We start from the raw sequence: 14,309 nt of genomic DNA on the forward strand, positions 1-14,309 counted from the left end.
TACTGACTGAAAGATCATCTTTGAGCTATAGAGCCAAACTAGGTACCTTCAGCCTCTTCTTTCATTTCCTTGTACAGAAGCCAGCTTTTGAGACTCAGCAGGTTTTGGCTGTTCCTTGTCTTTCTTCTGTCTCAAGTTTCTTAAGTTCTCAGTCTCCCCAGATGGGGCCTGAATTCCCAGGAGTGGGTAGGCAGGCTGACTAATCACAACACACACATTCTTCCTCCATGCTACCTTTCTGTGTCTCCGCAGTCACCAGTAACACACTACTAGGATCCAATCCCAGAGAAGATGAGACTCAGTGTGAGACTGTCAAGGCAGGCTGGTGTGAGGAAGGATGAGGAACCATCAGGCTCATACAGCTGAGTCACTGAAACCATGAGAGAGAACACTTGAAAAATTTCCAAAGCCCACGTAGTTTTCCCATCAGTCACTACCCCTTTTCTTCAAGAGACAACTCTTCACTGGCTTCCAACAATCTCCCTACGAGCTGCAGTCAACCAAGGAATTGCCAACTAGAGGTAAAGGTAACAAATTGGTGGCCTTTTATTTTGTGTTTTTTGAAGGTGTTAAGTAATTACAGGGGTAGACTTCCTAATCTTCTATAAAACACAATTAACAACATAATGTAAAACACATCCAGACTAAGTTTCCACTTAACCTGCTACTGCCTAACTGCCTCCCCTTCACATCACGCTAGCCTATAGCTTACCCTCTCTTCACACTCAGCTATTGGCACCTCTAGAGTTTAAGAGAAAATTGGCACAACTGGCCAAAGAATTCTGGTTCCTAAGAGCATATCCATTACTTCAGTAACATGTTAAAAAGCTCTGTTCAATACCCTCTCTCAGCACCACTGCTCTATCTTTTTTCCACTACTGTATCTTTTACTTCAGGTCAGAGGACAACTATGGCAGCACATGCCTGTGATCCCAGTTGAGGGAGGAGGATCAGAAGTTTCGGCTAGCCTGGGAAAGACCAAGTGAGCTTACTATGTTCACCCTCCTTTCTATGCCAATCTTCATTCTAAACGACACCTGTAAGTTAAACTGGCATATCCTTTACTGCAAACTAGGTGGAGATGCTCGTTTTTTAAGAAGAGGAAAACTTGTCAACTGCTTATAAATAAATAGGCCTACTCGTACACGTCATACAAATATCTATGGAAGGAAAATTTAAGATGCAACAAACAAATAATGGCTAAATCTAAAAGGATGCCTGCTTGTTTCTCTGGCACAATTGGGTAATGTCTTAACCTAACCAGAGGAAGATATATTTAAAAACAAATTTTCCTCACTTGGTCTGAAGTACAGCTGATGTGAGGTTTAAAAACCAATTACACTTTAAACTCATGCATTTGTTCAGTAAGTAAGTGAATCAATTACGCTGTGAGTCAGCCCAGCATCTGGGAAGGCTAGACTATGTCTAATTGGAGATGAAAGAAGCCAAGTCTTTGCCAAGTCGTGTATGAGTGGCAGCACTGTAAGCAGCTATCAGTCTGTGGCAGTCAAGCTGATGAGAACCGGTGTTTTGAACCCAGGGCTAACAAGACATGACCTACACCACTTAGTTGCTTCCTATAAGCTCAAAGGTTCAAGAGAGGGAAAAGCTGACAAGACATAAAAATAAATAAATAAATAAATAAATAAAATAAATAAATAAACCTTACTTCCAGGACCCCACGTTCACTAGCAACTATGTAACAACAGCAATGATTTCTAAAGGAGCCAATGAGACCTTTAACAATCCATCCTGTAGTTAGGTTACATGTCTTCAAGTTGAAACCCACTCATCAGCTTCAGCTGATTTTAGTTTCCACACTTCCAAGTGTGCATAAAAATCTTACTATGGGGGCTGGAGAAACAGCTCAGCAGTTAAGAGCACCAATCGCTCTTCCAGCGGACCTGGGTTCAATTCCCTGCACCCACATGGCAGCTCTCAACTGTCTGTAACTCCAAGATCTCACACCTCCACACAGACATACATGCAGGCAAAACAATGCACATAAAAAATAATATTAAAAAAAATCCTACTATGAAACTTAATGTGGCTTGGAAGTGAGAAAGCTGAAAAGGGCTGTCTGTTGTGGCTTTTCTGGAGTTGTTTAAAAACAACACTTCAGGATGAATAATGCACAATTTGCCACCCAGTCTACCTTCAATACATGTAAGTTTATGTTTTCCTGAGACCCTGCCTTCTGCAGTCATTTTCTAACCATGAAATTCACAGGAGCACAAAGAACAGGTTCTCTTGCTAAAACAGCAAACCAAAATCCTAATTAAATTTTATTTTAAAAAGAGCTATTTTCATTGGGCATGGTGGCACACACCTATTATCCCAGCACTTGAGAGGCAGAGGCAGGCGGACCACTGAGTTCAAGGCCAGGTTGGTCTACAAAGTGAGTCTAGGACAGTTTAAAATTAAACCCCATGGAAGCAAAAAGCTCTGCTCTGATTCTTGCTTCCTTGTTACAAAGTAAAGGAGAATGTCTGGGCAATTCAACTACATAATTTCCTATTTATATCCCAACCACTGTATCAATACAGGGAGGGTTCCAATTTGGTACAGCTAAAACTGACTACTGATTTGTATGTGTATGGGAAAAGGGTTCACCTCAGAAACTCATTGAGCATTTTCAGGAGGAGGTACCATATTTTTAAAAAAGCACCAATGTGTATTTCAAATTAATAATAATAATAACAACAATAATAGAATTATTCAGTGTTGGATGGTGATAGGGGAATTTTTCTCTTAAATATTAACATTGAGCACAGAGAACAGTTTCTGAAATTAAAAAGATTCCTTTTACAACTTTAGTAGACCACTCAAAAGCAACCTGTGCAAGCTACTTTCTGTAGTAAAATATGTCTGAAAGATCTAGCAAAGTTAAAACTTTACAACATAAAAAGTCACACTCACCTTTAATCTCAACACTGAGGAAGCAGAGGCAGGCGGATCTCTGTGAGTCTCAGGGCACTCTGGACTACATACCAAGTTTCAGCCGGCCACATGGTGACCCTGTCTCAAAGAGATCCTCAGTTCAATTCCCAGAAACCACATGGTGGCTCACAACCATCTATAAAGACCCGATTCTCTCTTTAGGTGTACACAAAGACAGAGCACTCATATACATAAAATACAAGAACAAATACATCATTTAAAAAAAGTTTTATTTACTTTGGTTAAGATTAAAATAAAAAAAATGTCACCAATGAATTCTTACTTCCTACTATCACAACACTACAGAAACATACCTAAAAAGTTATTTAAAAACTATTACTTTTGTTGAAATCATTTACTTTTAAATAGCATATGTGACTAATAAATCTTGGTTTCATCACTATGTTAAGCATGTTAAGTATTTATCTAAATGATCTCTTACACAGAATCTAAAAAATCAAACTCATAGAAAGACCTAATTAATTTAGGTCTGTTCTGAACCTTTCTAACGCTGCAACTCTTTAATACAGATCTTATGTTGTGGTGACCCCCAACCATAAGATTATTTTCCTAGCTATCTTGTAACTGTAATTTTGCTATTATTACAAATTTTAAGTAAATATCTGATATGCAGGATGGTCTTAGGCAACCCCTACAAAAGGGTCATTCGACCCACAGGTTGAGAACCACTGGTCTAGAGTGAGTACTTTCTGGAGAGTGGCTAGGCTGTGCTGTGTTAACAGCATGGCTAGCAGTGTACTGGAAATTTTCACAAAAAGTAACTGAGGAAACTAGCTTGATCATAATAATCTCTTGACAATGTGTACAAATGTCACATTGTACCCTTTGAGTACATGTAAATTTTTCCATTTTATCTTTAAAAAGCTGAGAAACATTAATGAAGGAAAATAAAAACTGAGTATTAGGTTTAACTACATACCTTTTCAGACTTAATAGAACTGTAAGATAGATTTTAAAAGCCCCTGGAAGTGAAGCTTAACGTTCCTTTGGTTCATTAAAAAGGAAAAAAAAAAACCCCAAAACGTTTATTTTTATGTACATGAACAGCAGTGGGCCTTGGAACCCTTGAAGCTAGCAGTTGTGAGCTGTGTGACTTAGGCACTGGGAATGGAACTCCAGTCCTCTGGAACTGCAGCGAATGAATGCTGGGAACTGCTGAGCAACCACTCCAGCCAGTAAGTAAAGGTAACTGGGATATGATTACATCCCCTCCGCTTTAATGCATCACTAGGCAAGCCATGAAATAACCTTATGTAACAGCAGGCTTCCTGTTTCCCCATAGGAAAGCGGTTAGAACTGGAACCAGGTAGAGCCTCCCGACTTCTCTGGGGAGGGCTGAGGCTCTGTTAATGGGACCACGTTAGCTTGGACACCCTTACAATATTTGGCAGTCTTTAAGTATGGGTGTGAAAAGTTCTCAAGACCTTAAAAAATAATCCGATAAGAACCACCATCAAGTAAAGGACATTTTGGGCTGGGGTGATCCTAAGGTCAGCTTTTAGAGAAGAAATTGCAGAAAAAGCTCCAGCCTCAACTGGACAGTATATCTTCCTGCTGAGTTCTTTTTCAGTGCCCTAAAGGAGTCCCACCCTTGCCCCGGAGCACTTACCCCACCATCCTTTCAGGTCAAACACCAGAGCTGTAGCAATCCTGCCCTCAGCTGGGAACACGGTTCATCAACCCCATCAACTGTTTTCTAAGTGCTGTCTTTTCCTTCCTAGCACATGCTTTGATCTTTACTCTTTAGTTATTCCCATAACTCAGTAGTCAACTGTACCTTCTGTGCTTTTCTTCTGAAGTCAGAATTTTACCAAAATGTTTCTTAAAATCCTTAAGATACTATTATTTTCAGTCTAGGAATTCATAATATAAACTAACAAGTTAAAACTCTCATATTCTGACATGACTACGCAGAAACTAGAGGTGAGGGTACGTACAAAGCGTTAGATTTATTCTTAGCATTTCAAAAAGAATTTAGACTAAAGAAATGGTGGCACACACATTTATTTATTCATTTATTTATTTCTGGTTTTTTGAGACAGGGTTTCTCTGTGTACCCTTGGCTATCCTGGACTCACTTTGAAGACCAGGTTGGCCGCGAACTCAGTGATACGCCTGCCTCTGTTTCCTGAGTGCTGGGATTAAAGGGGTGTGCCACTACGCCCAGCTGAAACAATTTATATGCTTGGGGCTATGAATCAAAACCTGGAGATGGCCAGGTGTGGTGTAGGCTACACAGAGAAACCCTGTCTTGAAAAACCAAAGAGAAAGAAAGAAAGAAAGAAAGAAATGGTACTGGCTTAGAGAGGCCTGGTGTTCCCTGTTTTTCTATAGATACCCTGCAGCACTCTTGTAAATGGCCTTCCTGTTTTGATGGAGACAGTTTAGAAGATAAAGTCCAAAGAACACAGCTCAGGGCTCTCTTTGACCCCAACACATCCTTAATTCTAGATAAGCAACCATTCCAGGTGCTTAGTTAGCCTGGGTACATGGAGAGGCTTCAGGTCAACAAATTTCCTTCTACACAGATGGTTTTATTTATTGCAGTTTTTCCTTCCTGCTGGAATATGTACACAGCTTTAAAAGTGCTAGAAACACCGATGGTTAAGGGAACTTATAGAAGCTAAATAGTCTCATGGGAATCTAAGCTCTACAGAACACATCTGTAGCTGTGTTTAGCACTGGTCCTGCTGACAGGAGTTAATCAAGCTTGACTTAATAGGCTCCATGACTTCTGCTCCAGACTTACTCTGAATGTGAGAAAAGTAGTAGTAGGTTTGTTGGTTTGTTTGTTTTGATCTTCCACATGGATTACACGATTTCTTCCTGAGGAGATAGATCACTTATCACAGATAGTGGCTATACTCCCATCCCAACATCCAATTTCAAAATAATGTTCTATAGCTTGGTCATTCGAGATGCCAGCCCTCTCTCCACTAGCTTTCCTATTTGCAGGTCCTCTACTGCTGTGAATACATCTGCATAAATTAGAGCCCAAATAATAAATATTCTGAAAACAAAACAAAACCTCCTTTGTGACTGATATCTTCCACGCTCCCACCCCATGAAAGGTACTGATTTAACCAACAGTCCAAGTAGGACCTGGAAAAGCAAACATAAATACACTTGAATTTGCCAGGCTCTTGACAAAGCACCTTAAGGAACGCAGGAAACAAATGGGTTAAATATGCTTTGTTCTGAATTAAAACAAGGGAGAGGAAGTGGAGAAGCTACTTTAAGACCAACTATACTTGTCAGTACAGACAATGAATACACCTGATGGATCCATACGAGGTTAAAAGAACATGACAGTCTATCTAAACAAGACAGGCTGGGTATTGTTTATTTATTATTAATCATGGTTTAGTTCAAAGTTAGCAAAACAGGCAATATTTTCTCATTCCAACCAGGCCCAGCACTCAGCTAATCCCCTCTCTATGGAATCAGAAAAGAATGTGTATAATTATGAGTCCCATAGTCCCCAAACAGGAAAGGTTCAAATTCCTGGATGCAAGGGCTAACATTAATTTTTATCAATCATCCATTCCCAATTACAAACCAGTAGCAGGGGACTTCTCAACACAGGTGCTTTTCATGAATCCTTTATAACCTGGAAGGATCCTTTACCCCACTTACACTAAGAACCAAGTTTTTGTCAACCTTGATTTACTTCCAACTGGCACATAAGAACAGAAACCACCTCCAGAGTAATGTTTCCTCCTGGGAACTACTGGAGAAGGGGTGTAGTGAGGTCAACCCCTCCAGGATTTGTTTTTCCTTGGACTTAGCCTACAGCTTATTACAGTGAGAACATGATGTCCCCAACCAACTTAGTCTCTTTCTGTTACAACCCAGGAGCAAACAGATTCTACAGCAGCTACAAGGCTGTTACCAAGGCCACTGTATTGATCAGTGTAATTAAGATTCACAATTCATCAAGTCCAGCATAACAAGCCAGCTGGGTCACTCTCTTCATAGTAAGCCAATATTGGGGATCTTCCTGTCTTGCTAAGAAGTCTGGTACTGATGCTGGCACTAAAAACTCAAGTTCTGAATTAGAAGCTGGAACCACCTGGACACTAACAGGAAATTGAATCTGTTACCAGAGCAACTGCACATATCTGCCATCTCTACAAAGCACTTTTTCATCTTCCCAAAACGGAATTTTGAAAGTCTCCCTTTTCCCCAAATCTTGTCAAAGTCGCACACTTTACGTAAAAATCACAAAATTTAATGCCAACTAGAACCAGAGCTCATGGTTAAGCCAGCACTGGCCCATTCCCAGAAGACTGTAGTTCTAAAGGTGTGTTTCAGAGACAAATGCACATCAGACTCTCAGGTGTCAAGTTCAGCTTTTGGTTTAGCAGAATGGACAGCCAGCGTTGTAGAGTACAAAAGCAGAGAAATTTGCTCAGCATTGCCAGCAAGGCTGTTAATACTTTTTAGAGTCCTAACATACATTCCAAATCCAGCTGTTCAACTCTTCATTATTCCTCAAACTTCCAACTCCCTAGGCCAAAGTCCTCGTTTCTTAAATCTAGGACACCAGTTTTAACTTTGAGCAGAGGGTGCCCAGTGCTAAGACTTAAAATGTTTGCTCCAATGGTGAGAATTGCATCCATGATTACGTGCAAGAATATCTCTAAGCCACTGCCTTAGGATTCCATGCTACTAAGCTAATAAATGAGAAGGCCATGTATTGGGCACTCTTTCTCTTCCCTTCCCTTCCATTTCCAGCATTAGAAAGACGTCTATTATATGAGAGGAAATTCTCATGAAGTTCTCCCCTGCACTCCCCATCTACTGCCTTACCCATTTATAAGGGAGGTATAGGTTAGTAAAAATAGCTCTGGCCAGAAGAAAAGAAAAATCAGTCAGTTACCACATGAGTCCAACTTACTTTCTCCTGGGGAGGATCATTTCATAGTATTTGATTTAATAAACATTCACCGACAGTATTGTGTGTCAGACACTATACCTAGGACGTTAGGCGTAAAACATGGTTCTTGACCTCAATAAGCTCTATCTAGAGAAATCAAATGATAAGATTCACATTTCATCAGCTCAGTATTAAAAATAGTTTAAAAAGCACAGTTTCATATACAGAGCAGTAGGGCTGACATCATACCCACCCTGGAGTCTGTGTGTAGGTTTCTGAGTTATACTCTCAAGGCAGTAAGGAGTCCCAAAGAGAAGGGTACCAATATCATCAGCCCCAGCTTTATCCTAAACCACAAGGCCAAAGTGCAAGCTAGAAACATTTTTTTCTTTTTAATTTAAAATGCAGATTCTAGATCAGTCAAGAAAAGAGCTACTATGCTTAGAAGCCTGTCTATTTAAAGCATGATTTTAAAGTCAAGATCTATGAATGAGTTCCAGGAAGTCCTATTAAAACCTCTAGAAGTAAATAGTATTTTTTTGTGCTCCTCTGAGCTTCATGAAATTCTTCAAAGATTAAGGCTCAAAAGATTAAGGACCATTATGCACAGCCTCTAATGCAGGAACTACCAGACACTTCCTCAGACAGGCCAAAGTGAGGCCTGTTTCAGTTCTCTGCCTTCTACATATACTCTGTATGTGGTCACCTCTTCTAGACTTAGAAACAAAGATGAGGGTTTGCATTTTGAAAATTCAAAATAAACTTCTCTTCTACAATCTTCAAGATAACATTAACAATTTGATCAAACAGCAACTAAATGGTAAAAGAACTACATAGAACCTAGGCTAAATAGTAAACATGCCACCCAGCAGAATCTTGTGTGTCCTTCCTCCTCAGAGAAAGGGTAATATTCTGAGAGGTATGTAGAAAAACATGTCCATCAAAGGAGATTTTGATTTATTAATTGGAGATTGGGGCTTATTCTATGGAAAAACAACAATCTGACACAATGCCACTTTCTGAAGGCCCAAAGACTATTACTGTCTGCACTGTAACAATTTAGCAGATTTATTTGATTTGAGTAACATTAAACAGGGCTTTCCTTCAGTTGTGGTACACTGTACACTTCTTACATCTCAAGGACTTCTCACTTCAAGCTTTCCTGACCATACTACCTGAAACCACTGTATGTTGGAATAAGTTTTATCATGTGAGTTATATCATATAAATCAATGTGATCCCATGAAAACTGCCTTTATAATTCTGGATCAGGAAAAATGTCTTCCATTATTTCTCATGTCTACTAAGGGACAAGATTATGATTCTTTTTGTGGTTTTCTGGATGTTAGATAAATGAAATTGCTTATGATAATCAATATCACTAATTATCTTACCCTTCAAAGTTAACATTATTTTTAAAGTTTTGTCTTCCCTACTCTATTGTACTCATGACCCTCGGTAAGCTACCTCAAATGTTCACTGAAAAGAGGGAAAAGGGCCAGCAAGATGCTCAGCAGGTAAAGACATTTGCTGCCAAGCCTGACAACCCAAATTTGATTCCCTGGACCCACAAGGTAGGAGAGAACAGATTCCCATAATTATCCTCTGACTCCCCACATGCGTATGTGTCCTTCCTCCATAAACCAATGCAGTAAATAAAAATATTTTTGAGGGAATAAAATATACTTTAAAAAATAACTGTTGCTATCTTAACTTCCAAATGTCAGTAGCATCATCTGTTCCAAACAACAGATACTTAATTAGGCAAAAGAGCAAACTGAGGCACACAAATCACTCAAGAGAATACTAATTAATAGTAGTTGGCTTCTTGACTGCCAACTATTTCAAGTTTTGAATCAAACCAACAAGCCCTGTAATGTCCATAGCACCCAAGAATACAGAATTGGTTATCACTGCAATTGGAGAATAAGATGCATATGCTTTTATTTGATGGGCATATACTGTGCCTCAAACAAAGCAAACAATAATCAAAAGCTGACAAGAAAAGTATACTGGGATTTGACCTGACTGAGAAGCACTTAAGTCACCTATATCCCTTGGCCCCAGGAATGTCCTCAGTTCCAGGGGAGCCTCAGAATGGCAATGATCCAAAGATTACCTGGTTTAGTGTCAAGCTGGGATCCTCATGGGTGAAGGACTGCACCATTTGAAAGAGGCCTTTTCCTCACACTATTCTGTACTATGCCAAGCTCTCCACCCTTACCTTTCCCTTACTTTGTCACATTATCACTACATGGAAGAGGTACAAAAGTGACCTAAGTCATAATGTCTAGACCAGCTGAAATTCTGAGAGGGAACAGAACAACCAAAACCAGATTACCTAGAATTTCCTACATGACCTTGACTAGTCCTTAACTTGTCCATTAACTAAGTAAATGCCTTTTATCATCATTAAGGGAAGGGTAATTAGTCATCACAATGCACTTTAATACAAGTACAACGTAAATGCCACACAATAAAGCTCAAAGGACAAGATTAATAACATGGGGACACATATACTAGTAAAAGGAAACTTGCAACACGGTTTTCCCACATTCCCGGCAAAGACTTGCTTATTTCAGCTAATGGAATATGAGTCTCTGAAGCTGTTAGCTTTACAATAATACTAATTTGTGACATTCCTCTCAGGAAGAGGAAAGGAAAAGGGATATTTACTGCTATCGGCCATCAGCCTCTCAGCTATTCGTTAGCCAGATTGGCAATTAACAGTTGAGTACTATATGTCAGGAACAGAACTAGGCTCCACAGACAGGAGTGCTGGCCTCTAGGAGTTACAATGTTTACCACAGACTTTGACTTATCAATATTGATTTGCAAGAATATAGTTCCACTGAAATAGAGGAAAGGAATAATAAAAATGACCAATACTCTCAAGTACCTAAACAAAAGAAGGTGGGCTTATGTAAGAGGTAGAGTCAGGGGGATTAGAGTTTTCCTACTCTTTCCCTTAGCATGGGACCATTATGTTTGTAAGAACTTTAATTTCATTTGCAGACTGCAAAAGGTCACTTCAACAAAGCAGTCAAGGGGACGAGAGCACTAAAAACGAGGTCAATTGAATCCCTTAGGATAAAAGGACCTTCCATAACCTTTTAAAAGCATTCATGGTAACAATCGTAAATTTTGTGAGAAAACAACTAAAGCACAGCAATGATTTCTCTTTTCGAGACCTGTCAATTAGTTTCTTGGAAGAAAAACAAACAAACAGACAAACAAACAAATAAACCCTCTCAGGCACGGAGAGCAGCTTAACTAGCTCAGGTGCAGGAATCTTGGGGATTAACTAAGTCCTGCAAACCTTGCTCTGTTGAATTCATACCATCCCTGAACCCAAGAAATACTGTATGCAGGATTAGCTTTGAAATTATTTTATACAAGAGGAAATATTTGTCCTGCATGTCATGGGCATCAGAAAGGTTAAAGGTTCTTTGGTCTACTGTTAACTGGGTACCAGGTTAAGTGCAAAGTCAAGAGAATGTTTGACAGGAAGCCCTGGGGATCCCAATGCCCCGACTGGGAGAGCTGATTACACTCAGCCCTCCATAGATCACCTTTTCCGAGAGCAATAAAAGGATGTCCTCTGAGCTCAACCCACAGTACAATAGGCTGAACTTGTTCTGCCTCGCTAAGTGCAGTAAAGAATGAGCAATCATGTCTTCCCGCCCACCTCTCCAACCCCCCCAAGCCTCTTTCTGGAGGGAGGGATGCCTAAGTGATCTCTTCACATGCCTGCATCCATGACAGTGTCTACTGTCGCCAACCTCTACATTTTCCTTTCTCGCACAACTTCCAAGCAAGTGGAACACTGGAAGGCAAAAATCATTTTGCCTTTCAATTTCTTGTTGCTTTTAGAACCTTCGGCTGCCTTAAAGAGCCGGTTCCTAGTCTTTCCCTCTTGCCTCTAAGCTATCACGCAGTTGTTGGTTAAACGGCCAATTCTCCACAAGCGATGCCCTGAAAAGCGCTGCCTGATTTCCCCCACTCACCTGAGGGGAAATTCCCTGCACACCCTCATGCCCCTGGACAGATCACATGGGGCAGCTGAAACGTTCACCCCCCTCCCAATCTCGTCTTCAAGGCCCTCCATCCAGGAAAAGTCAGCCGCACATTTAAGGCCTGGCCCTGTCGGGCTTCAGAAAAGATCCAGGACTCCGGCCGAGGGACAAAGAAAAGCGAGGTCAGAGCGGCCTCTATGGCCCCAGATAGGCCCATGGCTGCTCACCGGCCACCCCTTACATCGTGCCAGTGGTCACCGAGCACCCCAAACCTTAGCCCGAAGTCCCGAACTACCCGAGCCCGGGCCCGGGGCTTGCTCGCGCCCCTTCCGCGAGGGCCCCCGCCGCCACCCAGAACCCCGCACCTTCTTGGGAGCCTTGGTGACCGTGGCCATGAAGGAGTACTTCTCTGCGTCCTCGATCTCCTTGGCCTGTTTCAGCTCCTCCCCGACACCGGGCAGCGGCATCGCGTCAGGCATAGACATCCCCCGGCCGGCCCGGCCCGCGGCTAACCCGCCGCCCCCGCCTCTTTGCCTCACGGGCGCCCGCCCGTCCGCGCGGCGCCCTCGGCCACGCGCTCGCCCGCCTTCCCGCCAGGCCCCGCGCCGAGCTGCTTGGGCTTCCGAAGGGCTGTGACCCGCGCGCCTCGTCCGCTCCGCCACCCAAGACTGCCGGACAGCGACGGCGGTCACAGAAGAAGCAGAAGCAGCAGCACGCAGCTCCGACCTGCCCGCGCAGCCACCTCCGCCACACGCAAGCACGCACGCAAAGTAAGGGTAGAGGGCGGAGACGCCACGTCAAGTACTGGCAGCCCCAAAAGAGGGTGGGGAAAGAGGCGGAGAGACATGGCGCAGTCTGGTGACGTCACCACGCTGGGCCGGGTTGCAGGACCAGGCCCCTTCCTCCTTTCCTGCTCCCGGGTGATGAGCTTCCCAGGGTGAGTTGTACCTTGTGCGCCGCCAGGTGGTGCCATCAGCCCTGTTGAGCCGTGTGTACTCCCTGTAAAGATGCCGCAGGTCTTTGGACTGCCAATTTCCCGGGAGACTTCATGATGGAGAGGTGATGGAGTGCCAGGGGTCGGGGATATGGCGTATCAAGGAGCGATGCTTGGGAACATAAGCCAGAGTCCCACAGGGCACATCTTACGGCCTTCCCTGGGAAAATTCAGTGTTGGAGAAAACCTGCTCACACACGGCCCACACCCTGGACCCTTTGGACCACACAGTGTTTGCTTTTTCACTTCATAGGGGGCAGAGCAAGCTGAGAGCAGACTGGTTTCCACACAACCCTTTATGACCTCCATCACCATCTCCTCCTGGGCCTTGTCTGTTTACAAGACCTTCAGGCTGCCGTGCTGATGTGAAGAGGTCACTAAGATAGGGTTGATGGGTCAGAGGGCACACAACCTGGCAGATTGAGAAAAAGTCCCCGCCAGACGGGCTATCCTGCTCCACACTCTCTTCTAGTCATTAGTTTGTCCCTACCAGCTCTACTTGCAGTGGTCACTTAGGGTGTTCATGTACGGCATGTTCATGTATAACAGTTTCTTGATTCTACTGGGTACAGCTCCCGAGTAAGACCCTGGCATGGCAGAGGTATATGTGGCACATTTATGTTTTCCAATAATTCATCCATTTGAAGAGAGAAAGCCTGTTTGTAAGCTGGTGTCAGCTGAGGTATCTTGTCCTTTGAAAGTCATTCAAATGACATTGGCTCTGATTCCTATGTCCTGTGGAAAGTACAGTGCTGTCCCCAGGATTTCTGTGAATTACTGAAGGGACTTAGGTTTTCATGGTCACCCCTGGCTCTAGATTGCTGCCTCATCTGAATTTTTGTTCACTATTCAAGTCGTATGACTGTTTCTTTTGGGCCTTGCAGTCACATCAGTCCCTTTCCTTTTCCAACTCCCACTCTTAAACCGCAAAAAGAACCGAGGCTGTGACATGTAGCAGAACTTTTAATGAAGGTTTGTGGGTCACAGGGGAGAGGTTACATCACATAGCAAACAGCCTTCAATCACATTCTGAAGTGTTCCGAAAAGTTATTGCAGCCATCTCACCGCCTTGAGATTTCTCAATGGCCACAGTAATCCCACAGAGCTCCAGTACACTACGCATCCAGCTGCCTCCCGTGACTCCCGTTTCATCCCTTTGCTTAACCCTTCCCTCTTTGGTGGACTGTGAGAAGCCAGAGTCTTCTCTACTGTGCTGAGAGTAAGTCTTCCTGAAAACCTTGCTCCTAAATTTCTCTCCAAGTCCATTCTTGTCTACTCAACATGTTTGTTTGTGGTAGGGGTTCACTGTGTAGCCCAGGCTGGCCTTGAACTGTTATTATTATTATTGTTGTTTTGTTTTGTTTTTTTTCTTTCGAGACAGGGTTTCTCTGTGTAGCCTTGGCTGTCCTGGACTTACTTTATAGACCAGGCTGGCCTCGAACTCACAGCGATCTGCCTG

General features: G+C 42.6%; 1 protein-coding gene and 1 long non-coding RNA gene across 5 annotated transcripts in view; one reads left to right on the forward strand and one right to left on the reverse strand.

The window, feature by feature from the left end:
- AHCYL1 (adenosylhomocysteinase like 1) overlaps window positions 1–12,582 on the reverse strand; it is a gene marked incomplete at its 3' end in the record, with an annotated part of 31,632 nt that extends 19,050 nt beyond the window's left edge. For 2 of the 3 annotated variants that reach the window (XM_084756207.1, XM_084756208.1), the window contains exon 1: window positions 12,222–12,582. In XM_084756207.1, the coding sequence (XP_084612333.1) occupies window positions 12,222–12,341 (120 nt within the window). In that variant the 5' untranslated portion in view covers window positions 12,342–12,582. Of the gene's footprint in view, window positions 1–46; window positions 312–12,221 lie in introns of those variants that run through there. The other variant, XM_084756209.1, reaches the window with a different exon arrangement.
- The window catches only part of LOC311582912, a 35,236-nt gene continuing 33,428 nt past the window's right edge, over window positions 12,502–14,309 (forward strand). Inside the window, exon 1 of one of the 2 annotated variants that reach the window (XR_014774309.1) lies at window positions 12,502–12,626. This is a non-coding gene — a long non-coding RNA (uncharacterized lncRNA). Of the gene's footprint in view, window positions 12,627–12,747; window positions 12,794–14,309 lie in introns of those variants that run through there. The other variant, XR_014774310.1, reaches the window with a different exon arrangement.

Source organism: Acomys minous (genome assembly GCF_964271855.1).
Source record: "Acomys minous genome assembly, chromosome: 14".
Lineage (NCBI taxonomy): Eukaryota > Metazoa > Chordata > Mammalia > Rodentia > Muridae > Acomys > Acomys minous.